The 22,975-nt window shown below is 36.6% G+C and overlaps 1 protein-coding gene across 3 annotated transcripts in view; it reads right to left on the reverse strand.

The window, feature by feature from the left end:
* Positions 1-22,975, reverse strand: part of JSRP1 (junctional sarcoplasmic reticulum protein 1) — a 602,745-nt gene that overhangs the window by 84,521 nt on the left and 495,249 nt on the right. For all 3 annotated transcript variants that reach the window (XM_044090772.1, XM_044090773.1, XM_044090774.1), the window contains one exon: positions 7,026-7,125. In XM_044090772.1, the coding sequence (XP_043946707.1) occupies positions 7,026-7,125 (100 nt within the window). The remainder of the gene's footprint in view (positions 1-7,025; positions 7,126-22,975) is intronic.

Genomic DNA, 22,975 nt, shown 5'->3' on the forward strand with positions numbered 1-22,975 from the left:
CTGAAGCAAACATTGTGGGTTTATGGTAGTCATATAGAGATAACATTATACATGTTAGAAGTGTGCAAGAGAGAAAGACATGTATTTCAAGGTTGAATGTAAGAATGCTAGTTAAGATAAAAGGTGGTTAGCTAAGAAGGAAAGCTTTTGTGAATACAATATAGAGGGGGAGAAGAGTGTAGGCTCAGAATGGGTAGGAATCAAGCTATATTCCTGATAATAGTATTCTAAAGTTTGTAGAGAAGTGTATGTTGTTTGGGTTGGGGAAGGATATTAATGGGTATTTCACCTCTGTGAGCTAAGTTTATCTTACCTTTGTCATAAAAAATATATATTTATATGCCTTGAGAACCACATTGCAAATCAACACATTTAAGAAATCACTAACAATTTATAGTCAAGGTTCGATGTAATTGAAGCAAACAGATGGAGCATTGCGTATGGTAATGGGAAGTGCCTAAGCAAAAAAGACACTGGTTGTGACTGCTCACAAATTCCTTCCTCTCAAGACTATGATTTAGAAAACAAGGTTTCTTTGAGCCCAGACTCCCACTTAGAAGAATTATCCTTTGGGGATACTGTTGCTCATATGATGGTATACCCAAAGGACTCTCGGTGGTTTAGACCCTTGGCAGAATTCAATAATCGTAGTAAGACTCTCTTCCCTCAATAAAAGCTGAATAATCCCCCTTGGTCCCTTGGAAACAATCAGTTGAGGTTCCCTCTTCAACATCCTGAACAAATTTTGAAAAGCCTCCAAGGACTGCAAGAATTTGGATCTATGCTGGCCTCCGAGGGGGTCATAGCAGAGGAATCTGAGGCAAGCACCAAACAGTCTTCAGAGCTTTCTCTAGCTTCTAAGGAGATGTCCAGGGGAGGCTGGACAGCAACCAGATTAGGCCTAGACATTTTGGCTTTCTTGTTAGCAAATGGCTGACCGTTGAGATGGGAGGATTCTGCCATTGCACCCTGAGCCAACAGCTTAAGTTGTTGGTTCTCAAGGCATATAAATAAGGAATATAAGCAACTACACAGCATCTTAGGGACAAAGGCTTGACAGATGGAGTATTGCGTATCATAATGGGAAGTGCCTAAGCAAAAAAGACACTGGTTGTGACTGTCTTTATGGGGAATCTGCCTCCCAAATTGACATTTTCTCTTCTTGGATGACATGGACAAAAGTATACTACAATAATAAAAAAAAATGGTAGAGAAGAAACTCCAATGGGGCACTTATATGAAGATGGCTTGCTAAGCAGCACAGCAGAAGGGCTTTCAGACTGACATTTGATAATGGCGTTTGGACTGGCAGCAAAGTAGTTGTGAGTGTTTGCATCCGTACATCAACTTTATGCCCTATGCCATACACAGTCAGCATATGTGTGGCATACTGCACCTATAAGACCTAAGGGTTTGGTATCCTGGTCGGATGTTGGGCTGTCCTTGGTAGGAGATCCCTTATATAAAGAATACTGGAACAGTGATATGGAAGGACATCACATATTTTGGGAGTGTAATGAGTTGGCAGACTTTAAAAATTCTCTACAGAGTACTGTGTCGGGAATACTAGGCAAGCAAATGAGAGAAACTAAGGAAATTATTTTTCTGAGATGGGATACAGGATCTGAATTGTCTAGACATAGTATGACCTTGTTAAGTTTCATTCTGGTGGCTGCCAAAAAAAGCAATTACTAGAAAATGGAAATCAAAATCTAAACCAGCTATAGCTGAAGTAGTGAATATTGTAACAGAGATAAACAAATAGGAGTTGGGTTCTTTAGAAAAGGGTAGGAGTAAATTACACAGAAAAATGGAAATTTGGGGAACAATACATGCAGAAAAAAATTTTGGAGGAGGACTGAAGTTTAAGAGAAGACAGGAACTGAATAACTTATGAAATGCTGCTTAACTTATATGATATATAACAACAGATGTGAATTATAATGTTTATAAATGTGAACTTGTTAATAAGGTTTGATTACTTTTATATAAATGTAAGTTTGCCTATATCACAAGTGATGACTCAATAAAGGGAATAAAAATAAAAAATGAGAAAGTAATACGGGATGAAACTGGAGAGTGAGAGGTATTGCATTTTTTGAAGGGTCATATACTCATGAAGGAGTTCTATAAAACCTAGTCTGAATTGTGGATGAAATTTAAAAAGAAGTATAAAATGTGTTTATTCAATGGCAGTACGATGTAAGAGAGAAAGAGAAAGGGAAATTGTATAGAAATGTATTACAGACTTAACAGAATAATTCAAGAGAGTAATATAATATGGAAAAAAGAAATATATTAAATAAATCAAGAAAAAATAAGGCATTACTGTTACATGGAGAAATATTAGAATGGATGAGGTATCTGCATATTTGGATAACATAGTAAAGCAAGATATTAATATAATGAGGAAAATGAAAATGCAAAAGGAAAGGTAAAAAGGACAAAAGAGCAAATTATCTGTATTGTAGTACAGCATGTGGAAATATGTGCAAGAGTAAAAACGAAGGAAAATAAGAGAATGGAAAGGTAAAAAATTCCAGAACGAGTTAAGGAAGAAATTGAAAAAGAAATTACTATTAGTGAACTGGATGAAGTACACAGGAAAGTAAATGCTGATTCAGTATCAGGCCCAGATGATATAGGTATTCTGTAAAAGGACATAAGGAATGGTTGATTGAAGGGTTTTTTATAAAGAGTTATGTAGTGGGATATTAAAATTTTTATAGAAGAAAGACGAGAAGAATTAAATAAAAAATTGGATGTCCAACACATAAAACAATTCAGATTATAGCATTTTATGACAATAATACAGAGGAGAATGAAATGAAGGATGAGGGATATTATGGAAGAAAGTATATATGGGGGTTCCTATTACGTGATCGAACTTCAACAAGTTCAAACCCTATATGGTCGAAACCACATAGTTGAAATTGCAGAAGTTCGAACACGTTAAAAAAAAAAAAACAACTTAAAAGTAAAATAAACCCTTTACTGCACTGTAGTGCAATCTCGTAGTTGGTATATTTAAAGAGCAGGGGGTGTGAGGGGTGCAGGGGGGCTTGCCCGCCTGCTTGCAACAGTTAGTTTACTGTTGCATGTTTTTCTTTTCAGTGTTCGAGTTTCAAAACTTTGAACAGACAAGTTCGATATTGTCGTGTTCGAAGTTTCAAAAGTAATAGGAACCCTATATATGGTATAAAAGAGAACAGATGTCAAGAATTGTTACTGATTGACATAGAAAGTGTAGATGATATTATAATTAAAAGGGAGGATGTGGAACTGATGGTAGGTGATATCAGAAAGGCATTTGATATAGTAGGACATGGTGTTTTTTCGGATGTTTTGGAGAAGTATTTAATAGGTAATAGAGTTAGGAGAGTCTGTATATCAGCATATCAAAATAATAGAGTGAGAGTATTAGTCAATGAATGGCTGAGTAAATAAATTGCATGAAGTGTGGTTTAAGACAAGGATGTCTCATGAGTGGAACATTGTTTGCATTGGCATTGAATGCAATAACGAGTGAAGTAGCTCATAAAATAAAAGATACTAGACAATTGATACAAAAGAAGGTGGTGATTCCAGTAGTTTTGACATATGAAAATGATATAGTGGTAAAAGGAAAAAGGAAGGAATCTGAGAGAAGTAAGCTAGGGATTCCTCCCCAGAGTCCAAGTACTCATCTGATTAATCCAATTTCCAGGCTTCTTAACAGGCGTAGAACACCAAGGATAAGCAGGGACTGACACTCCTTGAGGAGGCTTCACTGTCATCAAAGCACTGAACAAACCTTGGTGAATTCTCTATTAATAGAAAAATAGCATTTATGTCAATACCAGAAAAAATATGAAAAGGAAATTATGCAATTAGTGTTTTCTTTCACACTGGGTTCAAGATTAAACCCAGGGGAAAAAAAAGGTGTGATGTATATGAGTGAAGATGAAGGGGGGATTGGAGTTACTAAATCCAGTTGTTTAGTCTGCTTCTTTAAACTTGTATGGACTATTAAAGTGGTTAAAGAAAGAGAAAGAGAAATTAATAGTTAAAATATTTAAATGTAAGTATACCTCCCAACCGTACCGAAATACTCTGTTTTTACCGAGTTTTGGGGTCCAAAACATGGGGTGCCATGATTCCCGTGTGGCACCCCTTAATTTCCGATTTTCCTGGCTCTTTTTTTAAATTGTCATCCTTTTGACTTGACATCATCACGTGTGTGATGCCATCAGCTCTGTGAATAGCCTGCTAGCCTGTCGGAATTGAGCTGGAGGATGTGCAGCCAGCTGGGACGTATATTTGCAAGTGAGGGAATTACGAACTGTAAGGGAATACTTATTTATTGTGCAATGCTGGAAAGTAATACTTATTTCTCGTGCTGCAATGTTAAAGCTACAAGTCAGGAAGGGAAATTATTTCTCTGTAAAAGCTCAAGTCAAGGTCAGTTTTCATTATTACAAGCCGCCACCATTTACAAGGGAACCACTAGATTTTATGTGAATATTTATTTATTTTTGTGCTGCAATGTTAAAGCCACCTTTTACAAGGGGATTACGTTTATTTATTGTGATGCAATGTTAAATCTGCCAGTCACTGTTTGTAAAGGGATTCCGTTTTCCATTTATTTATTGTGCTGCAATGTCAAGGGGATTCCATTTATTTATTGTGCTGCAATGTCAAGGGGATTCCATTTATTTATTGTGCTGCAATGATACATAGCCACACTATTTACAAGGGAAGTGTGTGTTTGTGTGTGTGTGTGTGTGTGTGTGTGTGTGTGTGTGTGTGTGTGTGTGTGTGTAAGACGGGCTACCAATCAAAATAACCAACTCACAAGCAAACACCTATTTTATTAAAATCTCTGCAAGTTAAGGATTTGTGTCCACACTAGTCTAAAGAGGTGTGTTTTGAGGTAGTTGATGTTTATGGAAAATTTGATTTTATAAGACATCATTGTGGGGGGTTGGTTTTAGCTCTTTTCTTCTGCTCCAATATAACTGGACTGGTGGTTACAAAGGTGTATCAAAGAACACATGTACTGTATGTTTCATATGCAAGGGACCTATGATTGAAAAAGAGCCCAAAGTTAATCTTTATCTACCATTGGCCAGATGCGTTTTCTTTGGATGTGGGCTTCAATGCTGTTTCAGTAAAAGTGAGTTTCAAGGGCAGAGAAGTTTTAATGCTAAGTCTATTTTCACTGTGAGACTGTATTGCTTTGTTTAGCAGATGGCTATTAGTGTTTGTGCTATAAAATGCTAAATAAAATCCAAATCACTGTAGAAGTAAAGCAGTATGCACATTATTCTTTATGGTAAATGGGGCAAAATAGCCAAGTAATGGGACATTGGAATAGCTGCAGGGGGACTCTGGGGCCATATTTTAGTTGTCTGTTCTTCAGTTTGTATTTGAAAGTTGGTATCCCACAATTCCACTGGAGTGGGTGGCGTTACATAATTATATACGCAAATTTATGTTAATCAGCATACAGATTTGTACATATTTTCATGGGCCTTTGTCCAGATTTTTGATGTTTCCAGGTTGAGAGGTATGAATGTTTATACAAAATATTCTGGTACATGAGAATAAGAAAAAGAGAAAAACAATATATAAATGAAGAAATTAAAACTATCAAGAAAAATACTATGGAAAATAAAAATTGATGATATAGAGAAAGATAAAAGGATGCAGTGTAAAAATGTGATGAAACATTATTATGTAAACACATGGGAAAATTTACTAGAAGAAATTATTAAAACCACTGCAGCAAGGAAAAAGTGGTGTACCAAGATAGTGGAATGTCAGGATTTCCTACTGAGACTGGTAATAAAAATGTATCTAGTAAATGGGACTATGCCATATAAAAAGAAACTTGAAAGAATCTTTTTATTTTGTGGTGTGGCACAGACAGCAAACATTGTTTTTGAAATGTAAAAGAGTAGTGAAAAAGATGTGTAAAAAATGACATAATGACAAACAATGTGGATATTAATATGATTATGTATGGATATTAATAAGAACAAGAAAGAAGACTATGTGAGAAGTGTAGTTAAGAAATTATTTTATGCAATATGAGTTATTTGGAATCAAAGACAAGTGAAATTTTAATGGGAAACACATTTTGCCAGATATATTGCGAAAAATTAGATTACGTTTATGGAAAAAAGGAGTGGAGGTCAATTATGGAAGAATAACAATGATGCTGTTATAAGAAAAAAATATAAATAGTAAAAAAAATAGAAATGTGTATATATGTGCCTGTAAATATGTACATTTTGTAACTATGTAAATAATGTTTTTGTGTTGTATTAAAGGACCCCCTAGTCTTTTCGATAGGTTTCATGGAATCTTTTACTTCCATATGAGTTACCACCAACTTTAGCAGATGGAGCCACTGGTTAATATCTCATCTGAAGGATGAAACACTCAGTTTTGCAGCACCGCTTTTATGCTGCACTGCAGTCCTAGTAATCAGTCTGCCTGGAATGGGAACAGAACCCAAAGCCTTCTGAACCAAACACGAGTGTGCAGCCTGCAGACACTTAAAGAGGGCTGCAGACAAAAAGGTCATCCCAATTGAAGGACATTTATTTATTTATATAAAATCTATTCTATGACAAACTGGAGAAAAACAGAGTCAAAGGAAAAATACTTAACTGGATGATCAAATCTGCTGTGCAGCCACAGAATACATTATATTATGGCATATTATGCCAGACTCATTGTTCTCTGCCCAAGAAAGACGAACGTCTTGGAAAGCTAAGAAAATAAACTGCTAAATGTAATTTCTCTCCACAAAGCAACTGAAAAATAGTTACATTTTTGACACGAACAACAACTGCTGATATAGGAAACAATAAGAATGAGTTTAAGGCTAGATGCTTCCAAAATGTTTCTTTGCATTCCCATAACAGCAGCCTTAGTGCAAGACACATGCTTGATGAAAAGACAATTCCGAAGGCAATGTAGATTAAAAATATCATACTGTAGACAGTGTAGACCCTAAGCTTTGTAATGTAACTTACCTTTTTTCTCCTCAGAAACTGTCTCCGTTTCTTTCTCTGTTGTGCCATTTGCAATGTCTTCCATGGCTTCAACTATTTTCAATGTCATTTCTTCTGCCTCCTGCATACAAAAAAAAAGAAAACAAAAGTTAAGTCAGGAGGTGGTAAGTGTGCACAATTCTTGTAATTCAGCATCTTGCTGAAACAAAACTTAAGTATTACATGCTGATTTATCCAGATACAGCTTTTTTAAAAATACGAGTTGGTCAGCACACTGCTAATTATGTAGCTGACCAATCCACCCCCCCCATACACAAACTTTTCTCACACGTAATGGTAGCAATGAGTGCAAAAGTATGTTAGTGACCAGTCATTATACTATGGTTGGGAATTTTAAGGATAGGCATTCTCCTCCTACAAACTACATGCCAGATTGCACCATCTAGGGTACATGTTCCAGTGTAACACATGGTCAGCCATCGAGCCATACTTCCATAATTGCCACATTTCTAACACATAAGCTTACCTCTGGTCTGTTCCATTGAGTATCTGTGTACCAGGAAGCTCCCTAACCATTTAAGCTGAGAAAGGAAACAGGCAATTAATTTCATCACCTTTTACTCCTCAGCTGGCTCTCTGGCTTCCTACTGTTGAACCCAGTTCAGAGACTTTACAGTCACCTTTCCATTAGTTCACTATGGAAATCTAAAGATATTAGTGCCTGTAGACATCTGTTTTATTTTTATATGTATCATAATAAACCACAGGGAATGCACATTTATTTTAATTTATCTCTTATGATGTTTTTGTTACAGGTAATTAAAAAAAACTTTAGTAACGGCTACCATTATATCCAGACTGTTCAGTAAACTTTTGTCATATGAAAATACTAACACATAGAGGCAAAATCTAAAATCAAATGATAACATGCGATATATTTCATAACAAATGATTAATATGAATAGTCCAGAGACACTAAATCCTTTTTTAGGATTTGTACACAGAAAGTAAGAATCACCAACCAATTCTACTTTTTCCATTGTGTTACCCAGTGTGCTTGCCAAATGCATCTATATCATCTTTGTTTTGGCTCTTTCTTAACCCTGGATCCAATATGAGTAAAGCTAATTGAGCATCCACCCATTATGTGGAAAAACGAGATGCAGTTTATAGGTGTGTTATGCATAAGCTTTTAAATTGAGCTAAAATCACTCCAGAGATAGTTCACTTATTATACATATTTTACACATTTTATTTGTCCATTTGCTCATTTTTAATTTGTATAATGAGGTGTTTTTAATAAGAGTTTCTTAATTCTTTGTGACAGGTTCGAGCATGTACAGTTCCATGTTTGTCTTAATGTGCTTGGCTACTTTTCTGTTTTCCAGGACTGGGTACAATACTTGGGAGGCTTTGTGATTTTGAGGGTTATGATTGGTTGAAAGATTTTACAAAGTTTACTTTAATCTTAATTTATTAATTAACTTTGTTTGATGAAGTTTCACATTACAAGATGAAAGTGTTTATAGAGTTTCAAAGGTTGTAAGGTTTTTACAAAGTTTATTTAAACCTTAATTTATTAATTAACCTCGTCTGATGAAGTTTCGCATTACAAGATGAAAGCTCTTATTTAGTGTTTCTTTGGTTTTATGTGTAATTCCCGATTTTATATTTTACTATTAAAAAAGGGTTTAATTGTTTTGGAACCATGAGTGCCATCCTGTGCTTTCATCTTTAGGTTTACACAGAGTGACTCTCTGTCACTGCTGCTATTCTGGCTTGCCCTAAACCCATTAAGCTGTCTACTTAACAGCTTAGGCCATGGCTAGAAAACAACAAAGTGTAAAGACTTCTCATCTTCTCTTTGTCGATGATTTAAAATTGTATAGCTCATCAGATGAGGAACGGAAAGCACAACTGCAAGTTGTCAAAACTTTGTCAGATGATATAAGAATGTCATTTGGTCTTGATAAATGTGCAAAAGCGACCTTTAAAGCAGGGAAGCTGCAGCAGCAGGAAAACATCAGTTTGCGACAAAGAATGTGATATAAAACAACTTGAGCAAGAGGGAGTGTATAGATATTTGGGAACTGATGAAGGATCAACAATAAAACATGAATAAATGCAAATAAAACTTAGTAAGGAATACTTTAGAAGACTTAAATGAATCCTGAAAACAGCACTGACATCTAAGAACAAAATCCAAGCTATAAACCAATTTGCTCTTCCTGTCCTAACTTACAGTTTTGGAGTGACTGACTGGCCCCAAAACGTATTAGAATGATTAGATAAGAAAAAAGAATGATGCTTCATGCTCACCAAATGTTGTTGTTGTTGTATCTTTCGGCTTTTCCCAGTTAGGGGTCGCCACAGCGGAACTCCGGTCCGCTAATGATTGGCAGTAGTTTGTTACATACCGAGTTGCCAGCCCTGACATACAACCTTCAACGAAGGTATGCCCATTCACGCATGTCTCCACACAAAAGACGCTTTAGCTGAGAATCGAACAGGACGTCTTATTGTGAAGCTTCATGCTCACCAAATGATTTATAAAAATCAGTGCATACCAAGATTATATATTCCCCGTTCCAAAGGAGGAATGGTCCTCCTTGAAATTGATTACATGTATAGGTCTGCTATTGTGGGACTCCACACATCTGCTGCCCTCACAAGACCCAAACGTAGAGAAAGTTTTGAAACATGAGGAGAATAAATCTAAGATGACTTCCCTGCTTAATCTAGTAGAAGTATATCGGCATCAAATAGGAATGGAAATCAAACCAGAAGTAGATAAAAATCAGGCAGCAACTGAATGTGCCGAAAAACAAAAGAAAGAATATAAGGTGAAGGACCAGATGAGAAGGCAAGAAATGTGGGAAATGTATAAATATAGTTGCAAGTATAGAAAACTTCTAGAAGAACATCATGTTGATCAGGAATGAATGCAGGAATGGTTAAGGAGAGGCAAATTCAAACCAAGAGATGAAAGGCTAATATTGGTGGCGCAAGATAGTGGGCTGCATACACGTTGGTTTACAAAGTCCACTGAACATGTAGGAGAAACAGACAAATGGAGGTTTTGTAAAACCGAATTGGAAACAGTGTACACCTCATTGCTGGTTGTGACATATTAATGGCAGAAGGACTGTATACTTAAAGGCATAATAACGTGGCAAGATTCAACACTGGGGATTGTGCAAACATTATGGTATTGAAATGGCTGAAAAACACTGGAAACATGAGCCACAAAGCATCAAAGAAAATGACGAAGGTTACATTACATGGGATCATCCATTACCAACAGTACAAAAGATATATGCTAGAAAAATGTATATAGTGGTCCATGAAAAGAAGACAAAAGTAGCATTGATCATTGAAATCGCCACACCCAGTGACTACTGTGTCTTGCATACAGTGAGACACAGAGTCATAAAATATCAGGATTTGCAGGCAGAAATGAGAGCACTGTGGAAGAAAGATACCCAGACAGTCCCAATAGTAGTAGGAGAATTTGGTCTTATAAAAAAGAATCTACAATCATACTTAGACATGTTACCAATATATGTAACTATACGAACTGCAGAAGGAGTCATTACTGGGCACATTGCAGGTGTTGCGAAGAGCACTCCTGGCTGACATCAAAGAGTGAAACAATACTAATTTCATGAGCTTTAATTGTACTTTGACTTAGGAATGGGGTCCATTCTGGTCATGGTAATAGAAACCCAAAAAATTTGGGGAAATTAAAAGAAAAGGAGAATGGCCTATACTGTCAATTAGTAAAACTATAACCTGAAATTCATTACGGAGGAATGAGAACTGCAATAATGGAACAAAATAATAACAACGTTCTCCTTCTTTCATGCCTTTAACTGGGCTAATGGCTGAACTGCTGAACTACATGTAGCGGTTACATGGAGGAGGAGGAGGATGATAGGGAAACATACCTCTCAACTGTCCAGATTTTTGCCTCATATTTTTGGTCTGTTCCTCATAAAATCTGCAGTTTTCTGGCAAATCACTGGGGTGATCCGAGAATTAAAGTCACTAAATAATGACATACATTTGAATTTCAGATTTCATATTCTTCAGAAAAATGTATGTTAAGACAGGTCCTGTTACTCTAGCTACTTTTTTAAGTATATAAAAGCATCATTTAAAATCTGCCCTTATTTTTGGACCTTCGTCCCCCCATTATGTCAGGCTTTGTCTAGATTTCTTGCACTAAGAGGTTGAGAGCTATGTAGGGAATGATTTACTATTTTTCTTATCACCTCAGGTCTCTAATATCTTAGACATATGCACCATACACAACAAAGAGATGCAGGTGTGTGTATAGTACCTACTAATGCAGAGCTGCCATGCCATTTTTGAAACAGAACACTGCAGTGCTATTTACCATTTTTACATAAATGTTCTGCAGATATCCAGCAAGAGACATCATCAGTCACTGCTGTTGAATCTACAGGACCTCAGAGTATGTTTTGCGAACTGCAGGTTGTTGCTTGTCAGGCCTGAAATAACAGAATATAATGCACAGTAATAAATAAATGGGGATGCTTTCTCTGTCAACCTGACTTTGCCCACCTCATCAGTTGTATAGAAGTGCTAGTTTCTGCAACTTTTTGTCATATTATTTCCAAACAGCATGACAATGTGGCACTAATTTCTTAATACTGCTTTTATCTTCACTAGAAACAGTACAGCTAAGATCACTGTAGAGAGCACAAAACTCAACAATCTTCTGGAGTGTGCTATTTGTGTAAATGTATTAATCAAAGCAGTTTTTAAATACTTGTGTAAACACAGTAAACCTAATGTGTACCTAAAACACGTGTTACAGTTTGCTTAACTACTGTGTAAATACTGTTAATCTTGTGTGTACCTTAAATATTTGTTCATGGTTTGCTTGTCTTTTTTACTGATAGTTTCATACCCTGGGTTGAGCCTGGAATCAGTTAGCAATCACCCTGGTCAGCAAATGTATAAAATAAAGTTAAGCAAAAATCACTCCCCTTAGGAAGATGACTATTCAAGTGACACATCTGAAAACTTCTGCAACTGCTCTTCCAAGTACTTTGCTACCCTACTTCTGCTGCTAGCTGCGAATACCACCTCTTGTATTCAAGACCACCCTAGATGGACAGCAACTGGCTCAGAAGGTAGTATACTCACCTATGATGGTGGGAAGGTAAGAAGACAATGCTTTCCATCCGCACACCAACAGCCAGGAGTCATATTCCAATACTGATAATGCAGCGTTAGTTGGTTACTGAACGCCTGAGGGAACATTCACTGGAAGAGATGTTAAAGTGAGTTCCCATCTGCCTCAGATGGTGGAAGCTCAGGTGGATATAAAAGATCCCATGGCACATATGGAAGAAAACTGTATGCGTAAATACTGTAGCTTACTTACATGGTTAAATATGTAATTTTTCAATCTTAACATACACTTGTCTAAATTCAACCATCAAGCTTTACCCCATAATCAAAACTCTTTATTTTACAATTTGGTAACCAGGTAAATGAACTGTTCCAGACACTCTTTTCAGTCAGGACCCAGGAATTGCCTATAAAATTTTTATTGTTTTTTCTCTGAGTGTTTGTTGCTATTGCAAGCAGTTTCTTCATGATCCTGATCGCTGAATTTGCTGAAAAGACCTGTTGAATCACAACTGGAGACTGATCAGAAGCTGGTGTAACTGCAGCAACAGCTAGCTGTGCAGGAAAGTATAACTGCTAACCCAAAGACTGTGTCTGCTACAAAAAAACTGTGGAGGATGAACCTGAATCCTATCTAGTGGTGTTTAAAACCTATACCACCATATAGAACTGGGATAGAACAAGTGGCACAAATTCTGTCATATCAGCTGACAAGAGAGGCACTGAAAATGTATATGGACATTAAAGGAACTGATTGCATGGACTATGATAAAATTAAGAAATATTTTTTTTTGTTAGGACTGGAATAATCTCTGTAGTACAAAGAACATTTTATAACTGGATTTTTAATGCTGAAAAATCAGTGAGAGAACAGCTGTATGACTTAAACCATATTTTAAAGCTTTAGTCAAAGGATATCAACAGCCTGATAAGGGCGGGGGTTTAATCATTATGGATAATTGGGACTATACAGCTCGTATACATAAGATTTTGCCCACAGAAGCATACCAAAAAGCTTCTTTGAATGAACTCATTGTGGCCCAACAACGGATAAGGGGTCAGATTGAGGAATTATTCATAGAAGGAAGAATTGAAGTAAACACAATTATTTGAGCATGCCTTTCCCCCAAATCCCATATTACTCAGGATTCCCAAAATCCATAAAGATTTGGCTGACCCCCCAATGAGACCCTTAATAGATGCCAGGAATTCGATTACTTACCCCTGCAACAAATTGATGGATTCCATTTTTAAAAAATACCTGTCACTTGAAACCCAGATTTGTAGGGATTCATGGTTTTTTCTACAGAAAATTGATCAATTACATTTTGATAATGACTATGGGTTCCTTACAATCGATGTGAAGGATTTGTATACCTCAATCCCACATGAAGAAGGGTTACAGTGGATTAGGACAATATTAGGTAGTAGGGGTGCTAATAATAGTGAGATCGACCTGGTGACAGAATTATTAGATTTACTATTATCCAATAACTATTTTCTCTTTGACAAGGAATATTACCTGCAAAAAATAGGGGTGGCTATGGGTTCACCATCTGGTGCCAGTGTAGCAAATTTAGTTATGGCCCAGTGGGAATCTGAATTCATCTTCAAAGTGGACGGTATTAAGGAGGACATTTTATTTTACATCAGATTTTTGGATGATATTTTTATCATCATTAAGGGTGATATAGGAAAAGCAGAAACCTTGGTTGATTATCTCAACAACACTACAAGCTTCTTAAAATTTGCATTTAATTTCAGTAAGGAAGAGATTAGTTACTTAGACATTAACCTAAGGAAAGATGCCCTCAACCAAGGCTATGTAGCGAAGGTGTACAGAAAGAGTACATATTCCAATTCCTTTCTGCACTTTACAGGTAGCCACCCCTATTATCAAAAACGTTCGGTTGTTAAAGGACAACTGGTAAGAGCAGCGAGGATAGTCACCTTAGAGGATGACTTCCTCATGGAATGTGCGGCGCTTAAAAGAATGTTCCTTAGTCGTGGTTACCCATGAAAATTGATTGATTCTTTGATAACTGAGGAGAAAACTAAGAGGGGATATATTCCCCTATCCTAAGTATAACTAATATAGCCACCTTTAATGGTGACAATGAGCAACCTACTAATAGGGTAGAATCTAGGACAGATGGGGTAGAACGCTTCACGATGAGTTTAATCACTACTTTCAGTGCAGACAGCCATGTTTTTAAGTATATCCTGAATAAGAATTGGGATCTAATTAGGAACTATGGGGATATGTCACAAAAAGTGGGAAATCCATCTAGGATAACCTATAAAAGAGGTCCCAATTTGAAAAATCTGTTGGAGTTGAAAATTGCTAGGAAATCTAACCTTTATGGCATGTCCAGATGTGAAGCATGTAATTCTTGTAGACATACAGGAGTAGCAACAGCCTTCAGTATTAATATACTGTTAACAGAATTAGGAATAAATTCAGTTATAATTCTAAGTCTATTTATCTTGCCAAATGTCAGCAATGCCCTGCCTACTATATAGGCAAAATGGAACGTAAGCTCCGTGAACGTATTTATGAACATCAGTATGCAATCAGTAAGGGGAAGCTGGAGAATGCCCTGGCAAAACATGTATTGTCACATAAAGAACATGCATTTAAATATTTAGTGATTGACCAAGTCCCACATAATATCGGGGGGGGGGTCTAAAGTTGGAAGAACTAGAATTGCTCTGGCAAATTAAACTTGATGCATACAAGTTCCCTGGTTTGAATGACTTTTGTTCAATTAAGTGCATTCTCAAGTTGAAAAGTTTGGCAAGGTAAGTTAGGAAGTATATCCAAATTTATTCAGGATGCCTATATAATGGTAATAGGGACATCTGTCCTAAATATACATTAATTACTGAAGACATTCTGAATCCAGTAAATGAGGGTACCATTTAGTAGAATTTGTAGTGTAATATCTTCGGGGCTTTTGTAATATATAATTATTGAGCATCAACTACGATTTTAAATATTCTATTATATTCTAATTTTGTCTAATATAACAAATTGAAATTAGAGGAGACAGTTTAAGAAAGGATTGATGTATTATATAGGTATTTGAAGTACACTATTGCTTATCGGTTTTTATTAGCCGTTTGTCCTACTTACGTGCAATAAATAGGCAAACAGCATATGAACTAATAATAATTTAAACTTCTCGTATGCCTCAAGGTACATAACGGCTCTTGGTACAGGTGGTTACTTAAGGGCAGTTTATATATAAATAATATAGAAAAAATTAGACATTATGTAGGATACTTGATCTTTCTTTATATATATTCCATATTCTTCCTCCTGGGGTTCAGTTAAACTGTTCAGCATAGCAATAAAGTATGGGTTATTGGTTGCAAATGAGGTTCTTCATTTGCTGATATCTGTCTCTATTAGTTTGCTGCACTAGTAATGTATGCAAGTGTTTGCTGATATGTTATTTATTTATTTATTTTAAATAATGTAAATGGTTCAGTCAGTTCGTTGCATGAGCAACGTAAGCAAGTGGTAGATGACCTGTCCGTAGTTTCATTCACTTTGGAGCTTGTGAATGGATTTAATGGGCGGGGATGTATGACAAAACCAATGAAGTATTCACTATGTACCCTGTGATAGGGAATTCAATAGCATGTGACCTTTAAGTGGTTGTTTTAAATGAAATGTTTTTAATTCATTATTATTTTTTATTGTCTGAAGAAGTTCGGTCAGAGAATCGAACAAAAAGTGTGCATTGGAATAAAGCAGCTTAAACAGATTTATTTGTAGTCTTGTTGTTGCACCTTAGACGGCTTTTTTATTTATTTGTTAGTAGTTTAGTTTTCATTTTCTTTTTGTTGTTTAATGTGAAAATATTACAAATTATAGCAGAATATCACTGAAAAGAGGTTTGCATAGAAATATAAGAAAATAGGTGGTGATCCCAAGATCTCTGAAACACTAGTAACATTTAGAAGAAAGTTTTTTTGTTACGGTCACAATGTTTACAACTGAAATGTCTATTTTTAAGACTACATTCTTTAGTAAGAAATGTAACATCTTCTGTGAATGACAAACTTGCAAGTAATGCGTTGACACATACATTGTTAAGTCCTGTACTACTAATATTCAAGAAAAATGGTAGAAGTGACAAGGAGAAAATTGAAATGTCTGCTACAAATGACGTTATTCCTATGCTTATTCATAGATTCACAGGTAGGTACTAGGCTATCTGCCTGAGGGCATTTATAAGCCTAGCCAGAGTGTGTCAGCTTTCGCCGCCCCATTGACTAATTAACTGATCCTCTGTCAAGCAGAGCCAATGAAGTGATCCCAGGGGTGTATTTTCTGTTACCCATCCACTCGTCAAGGTTTCTCTTGAAGAGTGTTAGTGAGGGGCTCTGCCTGATGTAATTTGGAATTTTGTTCCAAAGCATGGGAGTCTCTGTGACAGGAATCTATCCCTCCAGCATGTTCTATTTATTGTTGTGGCGCGGTTTAGCTCACTAGAGTGCGTGGCTCGTAGTGACTTGGATTTCTTTAGGTGGAGCATGCCCATCAATTCTGAGTTGGACATGACTTTGTAAGTCAGGCAGAGATCACCTCTGAGTAAGCGATATGCCACTGAGTACAGCCAGAGTTTTTTCAGTTGGGCTGCATAGGAGATATGTCTGAGACCAGCAATCCTCTTGGTGAGGTACATTTGTGGTCTTTCCAGCTGTTGGAAGTGTCTTGTGAGGTATATCCCAAATGGGTCATTGTACTCTATGATGGGTCTAATGAATGACGAGTAGAGGGGCACTATAGCCTCTTTATTTCTAGATGCGAACCCTTTAGTAATTAGATGGGCCACATAGAAGGATTTCCTAACTACTTTGGCAATATGATTGTCAAAGGCGAGATTACTATCTACCTGGGTCCCCAGATCTCTTATTGCCTCTTCTGAATTAAGGGGGCTGCCACCTATGTGGTAATTCGTGGGTGTTTTGTTTTTCCCAAACGGGATGACTATGCATTTTTTGGCATTTAGCTTGAGGCCATGACTTTGACGCCAGGTGTTCATAGGCTACAAATTAAGTTATTCCTATGGTGTTTAATAAAACTTCAACAAGAATAAGTGACTCAGCACTATGCTGCCCTGTCACAACTAAGCTAATGAAGTGTACTGTATTTTTGGAAGGGTAGGTTCAAGCCCTGCTAGACTCAGGAAGCATGATTATCTTTGTCAAATGTCCTACTAATATGTAAGAATAACATATGTAACAACAAAACGCATATGTTGTAAGTAAAATCATGCTGATAGAAAGTAATATTTGTTTACACATGCAGAAATTCAAACAGTTCTGGGAAAACTGTTACATCCAGAGGCTGAATAACACTGGAAATGAAGGTTACACTCAGTTTCAAAGTCATAAAAAAAGCTAGAAAGATATGAAGTTCAAGTGATACTCAGGTATAGGATGATAACAGGCAGCCCAATAGTGCTGGTTCTTAAACCTGATGGAAGTTACTAGCTTCTGTAATGGTTTTAGGAAAATAAATATCATGTCAAAGTTTGATAGCTATCCCATGCCCAAAGCAGATAAGCTACAGAGAAACTGGCAGACACTAGATATTTGACCACACTACACCTGACAAAGGAAAAACTGGCAAATACCACGCACCATTTCTGTAAAAAAAAAAAAAAAAAAAAACAGCTTTTGTAACCCCTGATGGTTTATTTTAGAACACAGATTTACCGTCTGGCCTACAGTGAGCTCCAATTACCTTTCAGAGGCTGATGGGTAAAATAATGAAGCCCCATTCACAGTAAACTTGTTACATACCTAGATGAATGTAAAAGCAGAACTATACTACTGCCTCAAACTTCAGTGCAACCAAAAAATATAAAAAAAGTAAAAAAACACTGCAAGATAAAACAAAAGGTAAACGCCATGTAAAAATATTTATTGCCAAGGTTAAGAGCTTTTGGCCATAAAATAAAGGCCTTCTTCAGAACAAACAAATTCCACACACACCATTGTTTAAATACTAAACTCCAGTCTAACTCAACCAATCAAAAGGCTTCTACAATTAAAAGCAATACAAACATGAAAAATATAAAAACAGTTGAAAAAAACGAAAAGAAACTTTGTAAATGTAAAATCCACAAATATAACTTTTCATTTACATTTACCATAGTAAATTTTCTATGTAAAACAACTTTGTAATTCACTCCACTGTTTAACCCAGGTGCATTATAAGCATTGGCAAAATGTGCCACTTCAATTCTCTATAATCTAAACTCCCCTTCTTTGTCACCATTGAAATCCTTTGATATACAATCAATAACAGCAAAATTAATTTTTTTGTACCTGGGGCATACCAAGGTGTGCTTAAACAGAGTGTTGTCTAATTTTTTTTTTTTTTTTTTTTACTATGTTTAGTATTTAAACAATGGTATGTATGGAATTTGTTTGTTCTGAAGAAAGTCTTTGTCTTATGGCCGAAAGCGCTTAACCTTGGAGATAAATCTTTTTAGGTGGCATTTACCTTTTGTTTCATCTTGCAGTGTTTTTTTTAAATTTTTTACATACCTAGATTCAGAATACTGGGAATCTCACCCATCAGAAGTTTAGGCTGTGCTGGAATCCACAAGTCTAGTGGGTTTGTCTGCAAATGATAAGAAAAGTAAACTAGGAATGAGTGAAGCCAAGTACTTCAGATACCTTATTTGAAAAAAGGTAGTAAAACTATACGAAGAAAAAAACACAGGCCATAAAAGCTGACCGGTACCGTCCATTAAAAGACAGATTAAGTCTTTTATTGGACTACATGAGTACCTAAATAAAGTTTCTGCTTAATTCTGTGACTTCTGACTGCCCTTTGACAGATCTCACAAAGGGAAAGTTCCTATCAAGATGCAATGGTCTCTTCAGACATAATGCAGCATTTACTGATTTAAAAAGCATTCTATATTCTGAACTTGAATTACTGACTACTGAGCATATTAAAGAATTTGTGCAATATAGCAATGTAGGTTTAGGGGCAGTGCTATCCCAAGACAACCAAGGCAAACAGCAGCCTGTGTGCTACCTCAGCATGAAAGTGAGCAATGTGGAACAACACTACTCAGTCACTGATACTCAGTATCTAACAATAAAGTGGCCCTTCTGAGCCTTCAAGTACTATTTATTAACTAGAAACTGATCATGCCCCATTGTGCTGGCTGAGTAGGCACAAATAGGGGTGTAGGCAGGATTTTCAGATCTGTACTCAAAGCTCTTAGACTGCTGTCCCCCAACAAGCCACACCCACATCTACACATTGCTGTCTGCGCACTTCCTTAAACTGCTGACCACGCCCCTTTCACAATGCTACTCACTGAATGATCATTGTTAACCGTATGCCAGGATGGTAATTACTTGCTTGACGAAGCAGCCTGAGCATTTCATATCTTCATGGGTCAAAAAACAAAATACCTTCCCATTTAAAATTTTGCAGACTTCATTCCTGCATGCACTTCACCAAACAGAAGAAAAAAGGCTAACTGCTAGGCAAATTGGATTATCAATGTTTGCAAGCGAAATAACAGCTACGGAAATTGAATTAACAGTTAATGTAGGAATAACAGAAAGTCAATTAGTGGAATAAGCAGCTACTTTCCAGTAAAAAAAAAAAAGATCTGTTGAAGATGAACATAACTACTGCCATTTGTGATAAACGTGTTTTAATCTGTCTTGTGCTCTGCTTTTGGCGCACCAATATGTTTAGCAAATGAAAATGTGTGCAATAAAAACAGCTACATACCTAGTAACTGGATAAACAGTGGAAAAATGATCCAGTTAGCAACCTCAGAAAAACAGTCTAATAAACAAAGAATACATATCCTGGCTTCAGCTATTTGATGCTCCATTTTTACTCTCATTGTTATGCAAGAAAAGTGTGCAGGAAAACAGCTCCTTCCATAGAAAGAAAAAGAAAAAGAAACGCCAAATTATCATACTCTTTTAAAACAGTTTTATAACCAGGAATGCAGACAGTAGTTTAGTCTGTGATGCTCTGCTTATTAAGAACATAAAAAAATCTGCAAAACCCAGCTAATTCTCTACATACAGTAGTCAGGCATATTTTTATATAGTGGAACAGCAGATTGTAAAGCTTTTTAGTAATATATGGACTGCAGTACTGGTTTAAAAGAAAAACTAGTTAGAAAATAATTACTGAAGAAAATATCTAAATGTATGCATAGCTAAAATTGCCACAGCTCGCTCTCACCTTCTTTCAACCCTTCTGTATGCATCCCCTCTACTCTCGAATTTAAACAAGACTGTTCTTAACAAACTCTCAACTTGCTACAACCACATTGCCAGGTTTGTCACTGGGATGCCTTTTAGGACACATCATTGCATCAATCTAAATCAGTTTGGGTGGCTTGAACTACCCAGCCTAATCCAGTATAACCAACTGATTATGGCCTATAAAATCCTCTATAATCCAGACAATACTCCTGCACTTAAAAATATTATCACCCCCTATAACAATCCTAGACCGCTTCGATCCTCTAACAAACTACTAATTCAGACTAGCAAAATTAATAATAAAGCCGGTGATTCTCTCTTTGCAAACTCTGTAAGTAGATCCTGGAACTCTCTTCCAGCTGATATTACCTTACTTTCCACCTTAGGTCAATTTAAAACTAGACTCAAACAACATTTGTCATTTAACTGGCTATGTCAATGTATCAAGCCTGGCTAACTCTCTCTAGAATGTGTAAAAATCTGTTTACCAGTTTACTGTGTAATTTAATTTAATCCTGACTTGTGCTCAGGATTAAATGTAACCTGTGGAACTTGTTTAACTTGCTTGCTTAATCTCTGTAAATAGTCTTGTTTGTAATATGTAATGCTGGTATTATGTAATGCTGTATCTGCTTACCCTTGGAGCTTTTCTCCCCGGGCCTCCGCTGAAAATGGACAGGTATCCAGTCGGACTATCCCGGTCAACAAATGTAAAATAAAAAAATAAAAATAAAATAAAATAGTACTGAAAAAAAGTGCAATTTATCTGTGAAACAACTTAGCACAGCTGCAGACTACATCAACATTACAGGAAACAGATTCAGTCAGTTGTATAATATAGCAATAACCCACTCCTGGGTGTGGGTAATTCTGGATTTACGCATGGTTGGTGTGGTTTGGTCACAAGGGCGAAGCCCGAGTGGCCAAACAAAGCCAACCATGGGTAAATCCAGCATTACCCACACCCAGAAGTGGGTTATTGCTATTATACAATGACATTATTTAAGAAAAAAAATAATTACTTTTCTTAAATAATGGCATTGTATAATGCCTTCTTGCTGCCCTTCCGCAGTTGTCTGGTATTCTGCAGAAGTTCTGATGTACTGCGCATGCATATACTTACGCAGTACATCAGAGCTGTGGGCAAAAGCAATGGAGAAAGCAAAATCTCCATTGCTTTTTACAACCTGTCTCGCTATGTTAAACGAGTTTAACATAGCGAGACAGCTTTAAAAAAAGCAATGGAGATCTCCCATTTAACATAGCGAGGCAGTTTTGAAAAAAGCAACGGAGAAAGCAAGATCTCCGTTGCTTTTTAAAGTGTCTCGCTAGGTTAAATGGGTTTAACATAGCGAGACAGCTTTAAAAAAAGCAACAGAGATGCTCAGTTGCTTTTTTTAAAAGCTGTCTCGCTATGTTAAACTCGTTTAACATAGCGAGACAGGTTGTAAAAAGCAACCGAGATCTTGCATTATCCATTGCTGTAAAAAAAAAAAAAAAAAAAAGGAGTTATACTAATGGAAAACTTCCGGGCGACCGGACCTTTTTCAATTACTATAACTCTGATTTACAACGTGCATGCTGACCAATCAATGTGCACGTTTTGGAATATTAATAGGGGGTCGTTGTATAATATAGCAATAACCCATGCCTGGGTGTGGGTAATGCTGGATCTACCCACGGTTGGTGTGGTCTGGTCACGAGGGCGAAGCCCGAGTGGCCAAACAAAGATTAAATAATGGCACTGTATAATGCCTCCTTGCTGCCCTTCCGCAGCTGTCTGGTATTCTGCGGCAGTTCTGATGTACTGCGCAACCCATTTAATATAGCGAGACAGCTTTAAAAAGAGCAACCGAGAAAGCAAGATCTCCATTGCTTTTTACAAAATGTCTCGCTATGTTAAAGGAGTTTAACATAGCAATACAGCTTTAAAAAAAACAATGTAGAATCTCCATTGCTTTTTTTAAAGCTGTCTCGCTATGTTACACTCATTTAACATAGCGAGACAGCTTTAAAAAAAGCAACGGAGAAAGCAAGATCTCCGTTACTTTTTTTTAAAGCTGTCTTGCTATGTTAACATAGCGAGACGGTGTCTAAACAGCAACGGAGATCTTGCGTTCTCCATTTCTGTAAAATAGACTTATACTAATGGAAAAAGTCTGGGCGACCAGACCTTTTTCCATTAGTATAAATCTGATTTACAACGTGCACACTGACCAATCAGTGTGCACGTTTTGGAATGTTAATGGGGGGGTTGTTGTTAATACAGCAGTATATCATTTATGCACATGTAATACATGCAAGACTACTGTAAAATTTCTTTTAGACGTCATTTTTTGCTGTCAGCTATATTTGCCACCTCCTATTTTTCTGTCAAGTGCTATTCTGAAGCTTGTTTTATGACTTCCAAGTTGTTCAGTGATTTAACCATCCATCCATCCATCCATCCATCATTTTCAGTAGCCTCATTATCCATTTCAGGGTTACCCAGCATGAAGTGGAAACAAATTCTGTAAAGGATCTTCACCCACTCC

This window comes from Protopterus annectens, chromosome 13.part0 (assembly GCF_019279795.1).
Source record: "Protopterus annectens isolate FY-2018-M chromosome 13.part0, PAN1.0, whole genome shotgun sequence".
NCBI lineage: Eukaryota > Metazoa > Chordata > Ceratodontiformes > Protopteridae > Protopterus > Protopterus annectens.